The 18,105-nt window shown below is 60.9% G+C and overlaps 1 protein-coding gene across 3 annotated transcripts; it reads left to right on the top strand.

The window, feature by feature from the left end:
- Positions 1 to 441: 441 nt before the first annotated feature.
- GRK6 (G protein-coupled receptor kinase 6) lies at positions 442 to 15,727 on the top strand. 3 transcript variants are annotated; one of them, XM_062002443.1, is made up of 16 exons: positions 442 to 554; positions 3,789 to 3,884; positions 6,404 to 6,516; positions 6,833 to 6,910; positions 7,160 to 7,260; positions 8,517 to 8,609; positions 8,838 to 8,901; positions 9,495 to 9,635; positions 10,309 to 10,499; positions 11,285 to 11,322; positions 11,452 to 11,541; positions 11,645 to 11,853; positions 12,078 to 12,215; positions 12,435 to 12,572; positions 12,716 to 12,850; positions 14,356 to 15,727. In XM_062002443.1, exons 1-16 carry the CDS (start codon positions 503 to 505, stop codon positions 14,404 to 14,406), a joined length of 1,728 nt encoding a protein of 575 aa, XP_061858427.1. In that variant the 5' UTR covers positions 442 to 502; the 3' UTR covers positions 14,407 to 15,727. The 3 variants fall into 3 exon arrangements, with proteins under 3 accessions (XP_061858427.1, XP_061858428.1, XP_061858429.1); XM_062002444.1 differs by having other exon boundaries at positions 13,644 to 15,727; XM_062002445.1 differs by lacking the exons at positions 442 to 554; positions 3,789 to 3,884; positions 6,404 to 6,516; positions 6,833 to 6,910; positions 7,160 to 7,260 and having other exon boundaries at positions 8,519 to 8,609; positions 8,842 to 8,901.
- The last annotated feature ends 2,378 nt before the right edge of the window (positions 15,728 to 18,105 follow it).

Below are 18,105 nucleotides of genomic sequence, written 5' to 3'. Positions count from 1 at the left end.
AGCCCCATGCCCCCGTGGTCCCCTTATATAGAGCCGCTCGGCTCCGCCCCCCGAATAACCCTATCACAGCCCACTCTGCAGCGGCGTGGCAGCCAATCAGACGCCGCAGGGGGCGGGTCTCTGCCCGCGGTGGGCGCCGCTGAGGCTCGCCCAATCCGTTGTCGGAGCGGCGGCTGCGTTCGCTGAGTGACATCTCGGGGTCCAATCAGCGCTGCCGACCAGCTCCGGCAATGGCGGCCGAATGACGCTCGCCCCTGGCGCCTCGCCCCGCCCTCGCACACCTCCGCCCTCCGCGGGGCCAACGGAAGGGCAGCGGCGCGGCGGAGGGGGCGGGGCTTTCTGGGGGCGGGCCAATGGGAGCGTGGCGCGGGAGGAGCGTGGCCAGGCATTGGCGGGTTGGGCTCAGGGGGCGGGACGCCTGGCGGCGGCGGCGGGGGCAGGCGGCGGCGGCGGCGGCGGGGCGCGGGCCGAGCGGAGCGGAGCGGCCGTGCCGCCCGGGCCCATGGAGCTGGAGAACATCGTCGCCAACACCGTCCTCCTTAAGGCCCGCGAAGGTGAGCGACGGCGCCGGGCGGCCGCCGGTGCCCGGAGCTGAGGGGGCGGGCAGGGGGCAGGCGGCGGGCCCGGGGCAGCCCAGCGCAGCCCAGCGCAGCCCAGCGCCCGGGGCGGCACATCCGCTTGGCGGCCTGAGCCGGGGCTGAGCGGTGTCCGCGCCCCGGGGCTGCGGGCTCCGGCGGCGGCTGCCTCCGGGAATCGCCCGGGGCGTCGCAGGTCGGGTACAGGAGGCCGCCCCTGAGGCCTCGGCTCTGAGGGCAGCGCCGGCGCTGCGGGCGGCCGGCGGCAGCCCGGGCCCCGGGCCGTGTTCCCTCCGCGGGTCTGAGCGCTCCCGGCGCGGACGGGCTGCCCCTCTGTGTGGAAACTGCCACTCAGCCCCCGCTGTCCCATGCCGGCAGCCTCCAGCTTTACCCCTCTAGGGGCTGCGCTTCCTCCTCCGGCGGGGAAAAAGAAGCTTTAGGAGAAAAAGAGTTGATTTGGGGCCGGTAAAGTTCTGCTTCCTCCACAAGGGCCGATCCCCAAAACTGCAGCGCTGAGCCCCACCTAACCTCCGGCTTCACACCAGCCCTGGCCCACGGTCCGCTCCCGGCTGGGAGCTTTGCCGCGGGGCCACAAACCTCCGCCGCTGCGGGATCACAGCTGAATGCCGTGGCTGGGCGTGGGGTGCTGCGTGCCAGCAGCGGGGCCATCCTCAAGGGACAAGGCAGATTTGCCGAGAAGCCTCGGGATGGCTTAAGGAGAGAGCTGGGAATGAGCTCAGCCGCCCCTCGCAGGAGCCTACTCCTTTGCAGAGAAGACCTGATTCAGCCTGGCATCAGGGAGTTCATTAGATCACTTGAAGTGGTGGGGAAGTGCAGTGCAGTCCCTCCTGGCCCACGGTGTGCAGCTGGCCAGACCCAAGTCATTCTGGAGCCTGAGGCACCCGCTGAAATCCAGTTAGAGGGCTTTGGAGATTAGATTTGTGGGAGCAAAGAGCAACAAAATCGAATCTGCTTGGCAGAAGACATTTCTGAGCTGCTTGAAAATCAGTCAGTGTTGGTACTTCAGGCAGAGTGACATGACGGTCCATAATGGCAAGGTTTGGTTCAAAACCAAATCCAAGCAAAACCAAGGAGTGGCATTTACGACTTCAAAGCATGAGACCCTGCCCCATGTGGAGTGACAGACCACGAGCCTGGCTCCTGCTGTGCCTTCAGCAGAGCAGAGCTGCTGCTGCAGAGCGAGGCATCAGACAACTGCTGCGATGCTTCCTGGTGCTCTCTGGTCCTCCTGGGGGACACTTCCTGGGCTGTGGCTGGATGGCCATGGTGGCTGCTGGGGCGAGCGCTGGCAGCCTGTGTGACAGGACGGAGATGCTTTGCTGGCCTGGTCTGGCAGCACCAGGTGCTCTGCTCCAGCCTGACCTTTTTTGAGGGCTTCCTTGATGTGGGACTGTGGAGCTGAGATCACCTGAGGGGAACTGAGATTGCCCAGAGGGGCTGGTGAGAGCCACCTTCAGCTGCTTGTTGTAGGACAACCATGTTTCCTTCAGGCTCTGGTGAGGAGGGTTTGGCCCAGGGGAGGTGAAGGATCCTTTCCCTGTTGTATCCCTTGGCTGCTGGCCTCTGGCAAAGGGACAACAGACCGGCTTTGAGCTGCCACCAAGGCCTGAAGCTCTGTGGTGGTGAGCTCTGTGTGGAGCAGCCCCAGGCCGGGGGTGCCAGGCGGTTGGTGTGCAGGAGCCTAGTTCCGTGCAGGGCTGTTGGCTGCGGCACCAGGAGGGTGGGGGAGAGCCCAGTGTGAAGGAGCCTCCTTTCAAAGCAAACAACTTGAGGAAATGCAAACTGCTGGCCCTCAGCCTCAGGATGCAGTGGGGCATTGCTCTGCTTTGCCTTGAGTTCTTTTGGGGTGAGGATGGCTTCTCGTCCCGTGCCCTCGCTTACTTGTCCCCCATCCGTTTCGTCGCTGCAAGCCGTGGCCGACAAGAAGGTGTCTGTGCTGCTGGTTTCTTCCACCCCAGCTTACCCTTGAGTCACTTCCTTCCTGAGTTTGTACAATCGTGCAGCCCAGCTGCTGGCGTGGGGCAGATGCAGCGCAGCCACCCGCAGCGCGCCAGGGGCTGGAGCCACCAGGGCTGGGCCTGCCGTGGTGGCCCTGGGGCGGCTCTGGTGGCCCCAGGCCACCCATTTGTCCAACCCAGGCCTCCTGCTGTGCAGGGAGCTGTCAGCCCGAGGTCTGTGTCTAGGATTTGGGGCTGAATTGTATCTGCAGTGGAGGAAAGCGTTATGAAAGTGTTTCTCAAGAAGCGATAAACGGTGTTCAACACCCCCCCCCCCCTTGATTTCAGAGCTGTGCCTTTGGCCCGACTCCTTTGGCAAGGGTGGTTTCATGTATTTCTAAAGGGAGGTGGCAGATTGTGTATTTGTTGGCAGCAGGCTGAGGGAAGGCAATCCCTGGAGGTTGGCTGATCAGGCCTACAAGTATTTCAGTCCTTAGTGCTTGCTATGATGTAAATTTTTTGGTCTATGGAGAAGCTTTCCCACCCTGTCCTACAGCACCCGGCATTTACTTCAGCAACTAAAGTTGGAATAATATCTAGTTCTTGGATCTTGCTTTTCTGAGGCTGGCTTATCTCTGGAGAAGGGTGGGAGTGTCCCCACTTCAGAGGTGGGAAACTGAAGCAATGAGCCCCAGGCGATGCAGCAGAGTTGTCTGTGGAGCCAGGATTAGAGCAGGAATTCCTGTCTCCCAGCTTCAAGTCCTCCCTCTGAGAGCCCCTCCCTGGAGTAAGCAATCATCCTGGAATGAGTAGGTGGCATGAACATCATTACTACAGCAGGAAGAGCTTCACGCCGAGCAAGGTTTGGCCTGGAGAGGTGGTTAGTTATGCAGAGGTACTGAGGACAGGCCTGGGAGCCAAGAACTCTTGTGCAGGCCTACAGTAACCTGTGGCTTCAGGCACTGCTGCCCCTGCTGTGATTCTCCCATCTTAAATCTCAATTAACTGAGATGTCTTCATCTTCTTGCCCAGGGCTTTCTTCAGCAGCCAGATTGATCCATCCTCTTCCTCTGACACTCAGAGACGTGACACTTTTGTTCTGTCGGCCAGGAGATGGAGGTTCCACCTTGGTCTTGTTTTCCTTGCTCGTGTAAATAGACACAGGGTGTCTCCTCTCTTGGCTCCTGGCAAGGCCAGGCTGCAGTCACAAGTCCTTGCTTCAGAACTCATGGTCTCGATTTCGTGTCCCACGCAGGTGGCGGCGGAAACCGGAAAGGCAAGAGCAAGAAATGGCGCCAGATGCTGCAGTTCCCCCACATCAGCCTCTGCGAGGACCTTCGGCAGACCCTCGGTGAGCCTGAGCTGTGCCCAGACCGAAGCTGGGGGTGGGACACCCAAAGTTGAGGTTCAGATACACATATAACAGAGCACACATTGGCCAAACCCCAGCCAGGAACTCTTGGAGCTCAGGGTGTAGAAAAGAATTGATGGGCAGGTAAGTCCCAGCTGTATGGGGCTCACAGGGTGCTGCCTGTTGATGCAGCTACACACCTCTAGACTGTGAGGAGCTTCACCAGAGATACACCATCTTCTCCATGCAAACAGACCTGCTTGGGGTTGCAGGTTTAGAGTTGCTCTGGCATGCCTTTGCATAAATAACAAAGGGCCTGCTAACATCCTCTGGGATCCCTGGCTGGGATTCAGCCCTGCTCCGCAGACCTCTGCTTCTAACACCAATGCAGCAGCTTTTCACAGGCAAAACTGGGCTCTTGCTGGGTAGTGGGGATGAGAACTGTAGCATCAGGCAGGGCTTGGCCTGGCATTTTAATACTGCACTTTGTACTCTCCATGGATTTAATGTTGTTTGTGCAGCAGGCTTGGTCCTGAAGTCATGTGAAGTTGTTTTGAGGCTTGGAGGGTGGGAATGCTCTGCTTCCTGGGAAGGGGAGAGCTTGTTTAAGTTGTCACTACAAATTCAGCTGCCAGCTGGAGAGTGGCACAGCACTGGCCTTGTTTCAGAGCAGGTGTCACCAGGCTGATTGGGTTTGGGAGGTTTCTACAGCTGCACTCCCCAGTTCTGCCCTGCCCAGGTCCTGACAGCCTTGAGGAGAAGGTTTGCCTCCCTTTGAGGGCACATGGGACTGTAGCACTTGGGATAGCTCAACCTCTGTTACCCACGCTGTAACCTCCAAGCTCCTGTAACCTCCTACCTCAGCTCTGCAGCCAGTGCAGTCATACGGAGACTCACCATGCTTTTCCTGCAGACTGCCTCTCTGGAGCAGGTTCTGAGCACTGAATTCAGCTCTGTCCTGGGCTCTCCTTACAGCTCACATCTTGGCTATCCAACCCCCCATCTGCTTTAACTTGTATGCCCTCAGCAGAGCTTTCCCTCTGCTCATGACTGTCCCCTGCCTGCAGCTGGCTTTCCTGTGAGTGTCACGTCATGTTTTCCAGCACTGAACTTCATCTTTGTTGTGCTGCCTGCTTGCCAGTGGTGAGTGCTGGTGGTCTGTCTGTCTCTGCTGTCCTGCTGTCCAGGACAGTGACCTTGTGAAACTTTGGGAGGCAAATCCCTCCCAGCCACGAGCTGTCACTGCCCACTTCCCTCTGGGGAGCTATGCCAGAAGTGCTGCTGGCCCAGGTGGCAGCTGCCTCACTTGGTTTCCTTGTGGGAAAGATGACCCCATTCCTCACATTCTGGTCACTCTTTGGGCTTTGTGTTCCCCTAACAGCCTGCTAGAAAGGCCTTTCTTTCCTAGTCCAGAGGCTTGGCAGGACCCTGGACATGGTGGGCTGGTTGCCTATTGCAGAATTAAGCTTTGTGTGCCCTGCCACAAGGAGCAACCTCCTATGAGCCTGGGCAGCGGTGAGGGCCGCTGAAAGCTTCTGATTTCGCTGGCAGCAAACACTGGTCCAACCCCAGCCAAGGGGAACCCGTTTCCCTACTGACAGAAGGAAGCAGCTGATGCATGGAGCCTCCTCCCCCACCGCAGCCCAGCCCGGCCTGGCCCATGCACCCTCAGGAAGCCACAGCTTCCTTGGGACAAACTACTGCATGGGAGGGGAAGGCTGGCAGCCCCCAGCCCCAGGGAAGATCCCCTGCATGGTGGCAGAGGGCTGGCTGCACATCTGCACCCCAGGCAGCCCTTGGTGGTAGCAAGGTCTGCTGCCCTGCGATCAGACAACGTCTCATGAGTGGAGGGGAGGGAAAAAAGCAGAGAACTGGAGTGTGCTGTGGACAGTGAAAGGGGTTTGTGCCTGGGCTGTCAGGCTGCATAGAGGGGTAGGAGAAATCAGTAGGGAAGGCAAGCTCCCGAGAGCAGTAAGAGCTGACGTTCAAGCAAGTGGCTGTTGCATGGAGTTGAGGGGTCTTGTTACTGTGTGCAGCATCAACAGGACTTCTGTGGAAACGATGCTCTGTTTTGATGCTGCTTTTTCCAGCAGGACCTTTGGGACTGTGAGTGGTTTGTAAGAGTCAGCAGAGCAAGTCCTGGCTGGAAGATTTGCCTCAAAAAAAGCTCAGTGTGTTCTAAGGAAAGTTATGTGTCTGGAGTAGTCAGTCCGTCGATCTCCATGGGGAGAGGATGGAGAAGAGAGCCTCCGGGCAAGCAGGAGACACAAAGGTCTATGAGGGGCAGGCTGTACAGAACAACAGGTCAAACCTCTTCCTCAGTGGAATGTAAAAGCTGAGGCATGCCTCTTGTCCCCACTGGGTGCCTTTCACTCTCCCGGGAGTCTCAGACTGGTGGGACCTGTGAGCAGCTGGTGTGACATGCGAGCCACAAGCCCCTCGGCTGCTGCCTGTGCCTGGAGTGGTGGGCTGTGGGTGCTCCTTTGGGGGCTGTCAGTGAGTGATCTCCATGTTTGCAGAGCGGGATTACCACAGCCTGTGTGAGAAGCAGCCCATTGGGCACATGCTTTTTCGGCAGTTCTGCGAGACACGGCCTGAGCTGTCGCGCTGCGTCAAGTTCCTGGATGCCGTGGTAAGAGCAGAGCCTGTGGGGCTTGGGGGAGGCAGGGACGTTCTGGGCACTTTGGGCATGGACTGGTTGGCCCTGGGTGCTCTGGTAGTTGCCAGGGACTTCTGGGCACGTGGCTTCCTGAAGGAAAAGCCCGTGAGTTGCAGTTTCTCCAGGACAGCACTGGGCCCTCGCTTAGGGACCTGTTTGCTGGAGATCCGGTTCTCCAGGAAAGCCTGGGAAAGCTTGGGCAGAGGGTGTTGCTGCTGTGCAGCTGCTGCCTGCTGGCAAGGCTCGGTTCCTGGCTGGACCTGCTCCTCAGGCCGTTTGCTCTCTGCAGGCAGGGTACGAAGTGGCTCCAGATGAGAAGCGGAAGGAATGCGGGCAGCACCTGATTGAAAAGTACTTGAAGCCAAACGTGAGTAATAGGGTTGTGTTTGCTGTCTGCAACGGTAGAGCAGTTGCAAAGCTGGCAGCAGTCCTTTCCCATGTACTGCCACAGTGAATGTGCATGGTGGGGGCAGAGCACAGAGCCACCCCACCACCTCACAAGCAGCTGTTACTGGCCCTAAAGCAGAGGGGCACCTCTATGCTGGTCCCGTGGGCTTCTCCTTCCTGGCAGGACCCTGGGGCTCTGCTCCCTCTGACTCCATCCCTTTGTCCCCAGAGTGAGGACCACGTGCCTGAAGTCCCCTCGCAGCTGGTGGATGCCTGTTGTGAGAGGTTGGAGCAGGAACCTTCCAAGGAGCTCTTCAAGGAATCCACTAAGTAAGTTGGAGGGCTGGGGTTTGCCTGCAGGTTGTAGCACAGCGTGGGGCAGATGCTGCAGCTAACTTGCCCTGTCCCTCGTGGTCCCTTTCTGCAGGAGAGTGAGGGCTGGTGCTAAGGCCTGAGCCTGGGAAGTTTTAGGCTGAAACGGGAAAGCAAATGCCAGGAGCTGCCATGGGCTCTGGGAGCCACAAGCTGCTGCAGAAACCTCTGTCACTCATCAGGCCGTGGGTCTGAGTTGCCTTTTGGGCAGAGCCCGTTTGGGCGAGCCTCAGCGTCTGGCCGTGCTGTCCCAGCCTCGCGCCCGGATCTCGCAGGCACCCTCAGGGCAGAGCCGGCAGCCGCCACCCCGCCTGGTGCCAGCCGTCCTCTCCTGCCGCCCTCGTGGTTCGGTGCCTCTGGCTGTTGCTGCAGGGATCTGAGGTCACTCCTGTGCCCATCGCAGAGGCACTGGCTGAGGTCCCGGCTCCAGGGGCAAAGCGGAAGCCGTTGGTCAAAGCGGGGCTTACGGCTTCCACCCTCCCTGAAGAGCAGCTGGGGCGCGTTGCCTAATCCAGCGCAGGGCTGTGGCAATGGTTTTGCTGCAGCTGCTGGGGAGCGTGAGCTCTGTGTGTGGTAACCCGTGTCACTGTCTGAATGCAGAGCCTGCGGGCTGGGCCCTGCCTGCTCTTGGCAAGCTCTGAAAGGGGCACAGCCCGGCCGCTTCTCCTTGATGCACGTCTCCAGTCTAGACACCGTGTCTAAGGCTCTTTACTCCGCTGGGCAGCCCCGGCACTGGTCTACGAGGCAGTTAGCTCCCTTGAGCAGGATCCCCTGTGGCCTTATGTGCTGGATATTCATCTGGCAGCTGAGTGAGCAGCTCAGCACCTGGTGCTGAGCACCACGAGCAGCTTCTGGCATCTGATGGCAGCCCTGAGGGTGTGTTTGCCCTGTGAGCAGAGGGGCGATTGCAAAGAGCCCCATCACCCCCTCTTTGTCCTGTAGCCTGGGCTGATGCTGAGAGGCCACACTCAGCAGTGCTAGACCCATCACAGTGGTAACTCCAGCATGCCTTCCTTTTGCATCAGGCTCAGCACAGAGGGGAGGGCAGCTTTCTGAGTCTGGGCTACGTGGGTGCTTCAGCACCAAGGCTGGGTGGGAGGATGGGAAAGTAGAGGGGCTCTCGGGGCTGCTCTCCTCCCCTTTCCTTGGGCCCCTAGCTTTTTCCACAGCTGTGATCATCTCTCAGGAACCTCGCTGGCTCTGCTCTCTCCTAGGCTCATCCACGACTACCTGAGCGTGGCTCCCTTTGCCGACTACCTCGACAGTTTGTACTTCAGCCGCTTCCTGCAGTGGAAATGGCTGGAACGGTAACGCTGCCGGGACACCTGCCCCCTCCTCTCACACCAGCCAAGGGCCTGGCCTTTGGCTGCTCTTGCTGTCCTCAGCCCTGCTTGCCTTAGAGGAAAGCAAGGTCTGCATGAGCAGGGGTTTCGGGGTGAGCCGCAGTCTCTCTGGCCAGGGCATGGGGGTGGGTTGGACTTCAGCCCCTGCTCTCTCCCTGCTCCTGTCTCACTCCGGTTTCCTTTCCCCCACAGGCAGCCAGTGACCAAAACCACTTTCCGCCAGTACCGTGTGCTGGGCAAGGGCGGCTTTGGGGAGGTGAGTGACCGGCGTTTCCTCTGCGTTCGGGGCACTGCTGCCAGATGCAGACCTGGGCCTTGGCCATTGGGGTGCCAGAAGCTGCTCCAACTCCCCAAGGCAGGTGCTGCTGGCTGGGTGGGCCTTGGGGGCTCTGCACTGGCCATTGCCTTGCTCTGGATATGGTGTAGTCTGTTGATTCCCCTCTGAGGAACCAGAGCTCCCCTCCCCAGGTGTGGGAGGTGTTGTGCAGGGGAGAAGTAGCACTTGCCCTATGGTGCCTTGGCAGAGTCAGCTCTGTTCCTGGTGTCTTGGCAAGGGAAGCTGCACTCCTGAAAACTCAGTGGCAGGCTTTCTTCTGTTTCTGGAGTGACCTTCTGTCTCCCCAGGCACCAGCCATGGTGCTGCTACAGGTGGCAGGGCCATCACAGCCCCCTGCTCTTATCAGTGATATCTGGAGATGTCACTGTTTCCTGTGTCCTTCTTGCTAACCTCAGCATGAGGCAGGGACAGGGACATCTTTGCCGTCCTACGCCTCTTCCTGAGAGCAGAACCTAGCTTTCCCCTTGCTGGAATCAGCATTGGGAAGGTGCTGAGCCCCATCCCCTCTCCAGGTTTGTGCCTGCCAAGTGCGTGCCACGGGCAAGATGTACGCCTGCAAGAAGCTGGAGAAGAAACGGATCAAAAAGCGGAAGGGAGAGGCCATGGCCCTGAATGAGAAACAGATCCTGGAAAAAGTGAACAGTAGGTTTGTAGTAAGTACATAGGAATTGCTCTCACTTTGCTGCGGTGGTTGATTCTTCCTCCAACCAGCCAACCCAGCACCTCTGTGCTCCTCACCTCCAGTGGAGAGGCAGGAGCATTCCCTGCCCCTGGGGTAGGGGCCTGGTGGCTGCCAACCTCTCGCAAGGGTAGGGTCTGGCAGGACCTCCTGCTGCCTCCACAGCATGACGTAAATGCCCATAAAGTCAGGCACAAACACTCATTTGGTCTCACAGGCACATCCTTAACATGTGGGGCAGTAAAAAGCAGTGAGAACTGTCTTCTTCAAACACATATATGAGCTGAAGCCCAAGCCTGACCTGTGTGGTGGGGAGCTCTCTCCCTGCCTTCACTGAGCTGTGGACAGCCTGAAGCCTCCCCTTATGGAGGATTCATCAGCCTCTGCCCCAGGGCTGCTGTTGGGTGCTGCTCATTCCAGAGGGAAGCGCTTGTGGCTCAGGGATAGAGTCCTCTGTGCCTGAGGAAAGCTGGGGGGGTTGCAGGAGCTGTGGGGCACTTCTGTGCCCTCCCTGTGTTTGCACAGTTCCTCTTCTGCTGGTAAAGGCCACCCATGAGTGGCAGCTTGGGTGGCAAGCGCCTGTCAGCATGTGTGCACCTCTCTCTTCCAACTGTGTCTTCTAACAGCCTTTCTGCCCTGAATTGCAGGTGAGCTTAGCCTATGCATATGAAACTAAAGATGCTCTCTGCCTAGTGCTGACCCTCATGAATGGAGGGGACCTCAAGTTCCATATCTACCACATGGGAGAGGCTGGCTTCGAGGAGCCCCGAGCAGCTTTCTACGCTGCCGAGATCTGCTGTGGCCTTGAGGACTTGCACCAGGAGAGGATCGTGTACAGGTGTGTGCTGCCTGGGAGGCCGTGATGGGCTGCAGCAGCAAGAGGGTTCCTGCTGCTTTTCCTGGCCCAGCTGGCTCTGTCTGTGCTCAATAAAATAAGCTCAGACTTGAAAGCAGCACAGAGCTGGGTGAGAGGGGATTGAGAACAGAAAGCTGATCTCATGGGAGAGACGGGGAGCTTAGCTTGGCTTCCTCGTGCTGGTAAATGATCGCCAAGAACAGGATGTGATGGAGCTGTGAATGCCTCGGGGCAGGCACTTGGGTGCATAACTCCCCAGGCACTATTGACATTAGAACAAAGGAGTGCAGGCTGCCCTGTGATGCTTGGGACTGAGAGCTGGGAAGGAGAGAGAACAAACTGATCCTACCACAGTACAGGCCAGGTTGTGTGATGCAGGGTAGGGACGGCATAGCTAAACACGGGCTGAAAGTCCCTTCAAGTCCTGCCCAGTGCCTTGCCCTGGGGCAGGGTAAGCAGAAGCAGCCTTGGCTCCTTCACCCTTTCACGGCCTGCCCCACACTGAGCTCTGCACCTGCAGAGGAGTTGGCCACAGGCTCACTGATTCTTTGCAGAGAATTGAAGATTGTCATGACCTGTCTTCCTGCCAGGAGGAGGAGCTCGCAGGGCTAACCTGGGGCAGGGGGTGAGGGAAGGTTATCTGCGTGCCCAAGGAAGGGCCATTGCATCCTGGTGCTGCTTATTTGGGGCCTCTTGAGATGCTGATGTCCCTCGTGGCCTTGGCTTTGACAACAGGCTTCTTGCTAATCAAGTCTCTTCCTTCCCAGAGACCTGAAGCCAGAGAACATATTGCTGGATGACCACGGTGAGTACAAGTCAAGAGGAGCCCTGGACCTGGGTCCTCCTCTTGTGCTTGAATCAGGGTTACTCTTGTTTTTGTCAGCAGCTTCAAATGTTGTCCCTTGACCTTGTCCCTGTTAACTCCTCTGTGCAGGACACATCCGTATCTCAGACCTGGGGCTAGCTGTGCACGTGCCAGAGGGCCAGACAATCAAAGGCCGGGTGGGAACAGTCGGCTACATGGGTAAGTGGCCCTGATTTAATCAAAAAGCGAGCTCTGAGTGCACGTGTGTCCTTCCTTCCTTCCTTCCCGGCCTTCACACCCCTCTCGCCCCGCCCCTGTGCAGCTCCGGAGGTGGTGAAGAACGAGCGCTACACGTTCAGCCCGGACTGGTGGGCTCTGGGCTGCCTGGTGTACGAGATGATCGAGGGGCAGTCGCCCTTCCAGCAGCGCAAGAAGAAGATCAAGCGGGAGGAGGTGGAGCGGCTGGTGAAGGAGGTGCAGGAGGAGTACTCGGAGAAGTTCTCGCCCTGCGCCCGCTCCCTCTGCACCATGGTACGAGCAGGCACCCCTGCCCCTTCCCTCCCACCCCTGCCCCTTGGCAGGCAGCAGGACAACAGCAGGCCTGTTCCCTGGGTTGCCTTAACTCCCTGCTCTCCCAGCTGCCTCCCAGACCCGTGCCGTCCCTAGAGACCTTAGGCAGGAGCCCAGCTGACCTCAGGGCTGCTCCTGCCCAAAGCACCCACTGCCCGGGGCACTCACTTCCTTCTGTGCTGCAGCTCCTGTGCAAAGACCCTCTGGAGCGCCTGGGGTGCCGAGGAGCTGGGGCCAAGGAAGTGAAGGAGCACCCTCTCTTTAAGCATCTCAACTTCAAGAGGCTGGAAGCAGGCATGCTGGACACCCCCTTCAAGCCAGATGTAAGTGCCTGTCCACGTCCTCTTTGGTGACCAGTGCTGTTGGAGGAAACAGGAGCCCCAGGGTGGCTCATCTGAGGAGATGGCACCCAACCCCTTCCCTCTTCTTTCTTGAGCCTGGCAGAAAAGGGCTCTGGGCTGCAGGGAGAGGGGGACCCGTGAGTATTTGAGGTGATGGCATCTTAGTGGAGCCGGGCATCAGAGCAGTCCTGTGTTGTTTAGCCCCAGGCCATCTACTGCAAGGATGTTTTGGACATCGAGCAGTTCTCCACGGTGAAGGGAGTGGAGCTGGAGCCCACAGACAACGACTTCTACCAGAAGTTTGCTACAGGAAGCGTGCCCATTCCTTGGCAGAACGAGGTGGGTTTGCAAGACAGGCCTTTGCTCCTGCTTGTGCCCACCATGACCACGCTCGTGCTGTCTCTGCTGCCCTCGTGCTCTGCTGGGCCCTCGGTGAGGGGCTTTGGGTGGCGGTTGCTGCAGCCATCTTTGTCCTCTTCCAGATGATCGAGACGGAATGTTTTAAGGAGCTGAATGTCTTTAGCACAGATGGCACTGTGCCCCCAGACCTAGACTGGAAAGGGCAGCCTTCTCCCCAGCCCAAAAAAGGGTTACTCCAGCGCTTATTCAGTAGACAGGTAAGTGTTTCCTCCCAGTGTTTCCTCCCCAGAAGGCTTCTAGCAGCACCGAGCCCACTCCTGCCTGTACCAGGCAGATCTGACAGAGGTGGGCATGAGGGGGAAGTAGGTAAAATCTGCCCTGGGCTTGGTAACCAGAGCCCAGGGCTCTCAGGGGGACTCACATGAGGCTGCAGGGAGCCAGCCCTCACCTGACTGGCACTCCCCATGCTGGGGAAGGTGAGGAGATAGGGATGGAATGTCCTGGCTGAAGGTGCTGCAGTCACACGGGGAAAGGGGTGTTGAAGGCACTAAAATAGCAAGTCTGCTCCCTTCCTACATGAACAAAACCATCCCTGAGGAAGACCTTGCTCTTGGAATGGGCTCCCCAGAGCATTTCTGCCAGACCTCGAGCAGGCAGAGAGTGCAGTGCTTTCAAGGGATGAGGAGAATGGAAATGTCTTGCAGCTGCTGTGGGCTTGCTTGCCTGCCTGCATGTCTCCTCTGCCCAGAACAGTCTTTGCCTTCTTTCCAGGACTGGCAAAGTCTGGGCTGCTGCCTCTCAACAGCTGCTTGCAGCTGTGGGACTTGAGCATGGTTGGCTCTGGACCCACTCTCAGGCAGCCGGTGCTGACTCCTGCTTCCCTGACGAGCTCCCGGTTGTGTCTTCCCTGTTCAGTGGGCTGCCCTGGCCAGAGCCAGCCCCAGGCTGGGAGCCCCAGCCCTTCCCAAGGCAGGCAGGACCTGCCAGAGGATGGGCAGCTGCCTGGAGCAGGGGTTGAGCTGTGATTTGCCGCCTGTTTTCTCTTTCCAGAGGTGAGCAGTCTCTCCTGGCTGCTCTGCTCAGGGAAATACTCGGTGGCCCGCGGACGTGGCAAGATCTGGGAAAGAGGAGTTGTCCTTCAGTGCCTAACCCCTTCCCCCAGCAGAGCACAAGCTGCTCCTTGTTCTAACTGCCCTCTGAGCCACTAACCCCGCTCCCCTGCTCTCGCTGCCTCCGCGAGGGAGGCCTTGCCCTCAGCTTGAACCAAAGCTGCCCCTGCACCGCCACTACTGGGAGCTCTGCTCCCAGGGGGCTGTGGGAAGTTTTCCCTCGCTCCTCTCCTCGTATGTCCTGGACACACAGAAGGGTTGACAAACCATAAAGGGTTTGGCATTGCCCCATGCCCAGACTCCCGCTGCAGCACAAAGGGCTTGAGCTGCTTCTGCAGTTGGCTGAGCCCTGCGCAGGGCAGATGGTCTGTGCTGGCACTGTGTCCCTGGGTGGCTGTAGTCCACAGAGCCCATCTTTCTCCCAGCTTCTGAGCGAGTCAGCTGCGTGCTCACTGGTCTGTCTGCCAGGAACTGAACCCCTAGATGCAGCTTGACTGTTTCCCTGCAGCCTGGGAGTCGCCTCCAGCCCTCCCATGAGGAGGGGGGGCCTGGCCCATCCCTGCCAGAGGGCAGCCATAGGCTGGGTTGTGTGACTGTGCTCACCCTCTGCTTGCTGTGCTCCTCTCTCCCTCTCCTTGCCCTTCCTACTTCAGGACTGTTGTGGAAACTGCAGCGACAGTGAGGAAGAGCCCACCCGGCTGTAGAGCACAGCTTGTTCTCCAGCCCCTGGGGACCCCTCTCCTCTCAGGAGCAGCAGCCCAGCTGAAGGACAAGGCAGCCACGGCCCCGCAAAGTGGATTTGTTTACAGTTTTACCCGTCTGTATTTGAAGACTGTTGAGGTGGTTCCAGGGCTGGCAGCAGCACACAGCTCGGGCTGAGATGCCTCTGAGCCTGAGCAGGCCCTCACCCCTCGTCCAGGGCCAGATGTGCCACTGGGCAGCGCGGTGCTGCCGGCAGCCGCTCCCCTCCCGGGCCTGGCACGGACGGAGGGATGGCGCTGGGGTGGGCCCAGGCCAGGCTGGAGCAGCTCTGCTGACACATTCCACGGTGCCAGAGCGGCACTGCAGGTTTGGTGTATATTTATGTATGTCTGTACATATCACATGTCGGGTTTTAATCTACAGGGGGGGGCTTGCACTGCCCCCATCCTGTCACAGGCACAAATGCCCTCCTATGGGGGGAAGCGACGGTCCCAGCTTTGTACCAGAGAGGCCTGGGCAGAGGCCTTCTGTGCCCTGGGGCGTCCAAAGCATCTTTGCTGGACCTTTCTGGCCATGCTGAGCCGTCCCTGGCTCCAGCGGAGTCCATTGCTCAGCCCCGAGGCACAGGAAAAGGCTGTGCCAAAGCGTCTCCCCCCGCATCCTGGCAGCAGCACGGCACTGCCTCATCCTCACAGAGCTGCTTCCTCCTGCCTGGGCTGCCACACGCTGCCAGCTCTGGGACGCTCAGCCCAGGACCCTCCATTCCCACCCCTCCTGCCTAGAAGGGCCCCGAGGGCCGGGCTGATCCCCACTGTGGGGCAGGACAGCCCCGGCACAGGCTCACTCCGCGGGTCCCGCGCCTAGTGCAGTTGCAGAGGAGCAGTCACAGAGGGACCCTGCTCATGGACCAAAGCCATTTTAAAGGGAATATCTCTTCCCAGGGTCCTGCTGTAAACTGTGGCCTGAGAGCAAGCAGGGCCTGGACCAGCAATGTGTGTGTGTCCTGGGGAGCCCGCACAGCTCCTGTGCCCACAACCAGGGCAGGGGCTGAGGGGCTGGAGCCCTGCCTGCCCCTGGGGATCTGCGTGGGACTTGATCCCCCTCTTCCTCATCTTGTCCCCTCTTGTGCATCACACTCATCCCAGCTGTGTCCTGAGCAATAACTCATCTCCTCTGTGTGTGTGTGTGTGCGTGTGTGTGTGCGCACGCACCTGTGCGTGCCCGTGTGCTCGCTCTGAGCCAGGCCCCCCGGGGGGCTGAGCACCTACTCAGACCTGTGGTATCATTTGCTTGGCCTTGCACTAAAGTTGGAGAGTATTTAAATTTTTAACCTTTTGTTAAGCATAAGCTTGGCTCTGCCTTGCATCGCTGCCCTGGGAGCAGGGGCCCACTCCAGGCCCTACGGGGTGGGGGCTGTAAGGTGGAGAGGAGCAGAGCCTCCCTGTTCTTGGGCTGCCAGGGGCTCTGTGTGTGCCTCTATCCTGCAGGGAAGGGCTGGGGCTGAACCACAGGGACCACGGGTGCTTTGGGCGAGTGTAAGGGTAGGACAGGTACAAGGTGTTTGCTGTGGTCTCCTTTGGGGCACGTTCCCCTGCTCATGTGGGCACAGTCAGGGCTGTGCTGTGAGGATGGGGGCAGTGAGGAACCTTATGCTGGCACAGAGTCCCCTTAGCCCAAGGGACGGCCCCTCGAAGGGGGGACACGGTGGGAGCAGGGTTAAGGTGAGGACAGGTGGCAGGGGGGTGGTTGCTGAGGAGGGCAGGGGTTCTGGGCGGGGGCTGGGGTCCGGGGCTGGCAGCAGCCTGGTGCGCAGCGCGGGGGGGCCGCACGCAGCTGCACAGGGATGAGAATAGCAAGTGCGGCTGGGTAGCTAGGGAACGGTTGCTATGGGAGCGGGCCGAGGAGGAGTTCTCACACTCCAAGGGGGCATCTTGGGGTAAAATCCAGGATTTTTCTGCAGCCATGGAAGGCGGGCGGGGCGGGGGGATGGGGACTGCCTGGGGCCCGCTGCTGCCACCGCACAGGCCAGGGGTGCTGGTGCTGCTCCCAGGGCTACCTGCGTGGTGGCACTTCAGCACTCGGGGCCCTCAAGTCACCCGAGTGCTCGTGGGCTGTCCTGGGGGTGGTGTGGCTCTGCGGGCAGGGCCGGCTGTGGCAGCCCCTGGCCGAGCCAGGAGCAGGCTGGGGAAGGGGCTCTGCCTCCCCCCTGCTCTCCCTTGCCCCACAGTGTCCTAACCCCGGTGCCTGGGGGGTTCCCAGTCCCCATCCCTGTCGTTGCCAGGGGACAACAGCGTGAGGGTGAGGGGCTGAGGGTGTACAGCCGGAGCTGAGACTGGGGGGGCTGAGCCCCACATACACAGCAAGTGTTGGGTGAGCTCGGGGGGGGGGGACACACACCTGGGGGGCTGGAGACCCTGGGCGCTGCTCTGGGGCTGTGGCGGCAGTGCCAGCACGATTTTCAGGGGTGAAGGATGCTCTCAGCTGTTGCCTGGGCAACGGCTCCTCCTCCAGCCCACCATGTGGCTCGGGGAGCGCTCCCCCGCCTGCCTCCCCCCGCCGCCGTGGGGAAGGGGAAGGCAGCTCCCGGCCCCCGGCGCTGGCGGGGCCGGAGGCCCGGCTCCCCCCGCTCGCCCTCGCCCTGGCCTGACGATGCCCGCGGGCTCCGCCGTGCCCCCCGCCTCTGCGGCACCCGTGCCCCGAGGGAGCCCCCGAGCCCCCCCGCACGGCCGCAGCCCCCTGCCCGCCCTGGGTGCTGCTCGGGCACAGCCGTCGCGCCGGCGCTGCCGGGCTGCCGCGGCCACGCTCTGAGGTCCGATCGCAGCAGCTGAGTTCCAGCAAGGTGAGTCAGGGCTGGAGCCGAGGGGGGCCGGGGGAGACGCGGCCACCACGGCCCCGCTCCGAGCGAGGCGTCGGGGCTTGGCCGGCTGCCGGAGCCCAGCCGCGGCGGGAGCGGGCTGGCGCTGCCCGGCTTCCCCCGCTCAGCCCCCGGCCGGGATGGAGGAAGTCCTTCCGGCCAGGCCTCGGCAGAACAATGCGCTGTGGATGCGGGTGCCCCTCGCTCTGCCCACGGGGAGGAAGCGGCAGCGGGTCACGTCCTCGGGCTTCCCCGCCGGGCGCCCACACCGGGTCAGCCACCCGCCCTCGGGCACCGGGGCCCCGGGGCTGGCTCAGCTCGGCCCTGCAACCGCCGTCCTGCGGCTCCTGGCACAGCCCCGCGGCACGGGGATGCTGCAGAGGGAGAGGGGGTGCTCCGCACCCGGGTGGGCACAGTCACAAGGAGCCCGGGGGAGGAGGGGGGTCTCCAGTGGGGGCCGTGACCGCCAGCCTCGGGCGCAGCAGAGAGCGGCTGGTGACGTGTCCCCCCCGGCAAATGGCGGGGGGGGGGGCCGTAGCTCAGGGGGTAAATGCTTGGGCAAGCCGGGCGAGGGGTGTGCTCCAGGGCAAGAGCGGCTCCCCAGGGAGCGGGGTGCCCCAGGGCTTTCACCCAGTGCCCGCTCTGCCCCTCGCCGCGTTCGGCACTCGGGCGGGCTGTGGCGGGGGCTGCCACAGTCCCGTCGGCGGCTGCGCTGCCCCCCGGCACCGGCTCTGCGCCGGCGGCCAGCCCCGGCGGGGACCGGCACCCACGGCCACCCCCAGGGCAAGCGCGTGGCCGGCGGACGAGGCGGCCCGCGGCACCACCCCACGGGGCATGGCACGGCCGT

Source organism: Colius striatus, chromosome 9, assembly GCF_028858725.1.
Source record: "Colius striatus isolate bColStr4 chromosome 9, bColStr4.1.hap1, whole genome shotgun sequence".
Taxonomy (NCBI): Eukaryota; Metazoa; Chordata; class Aves; order Coliiformes; family Coliidae; genus Colius; species Colius striatus.
This window is presented reverse-complemented; position numbering and strand designations above follow the sequence as displayed.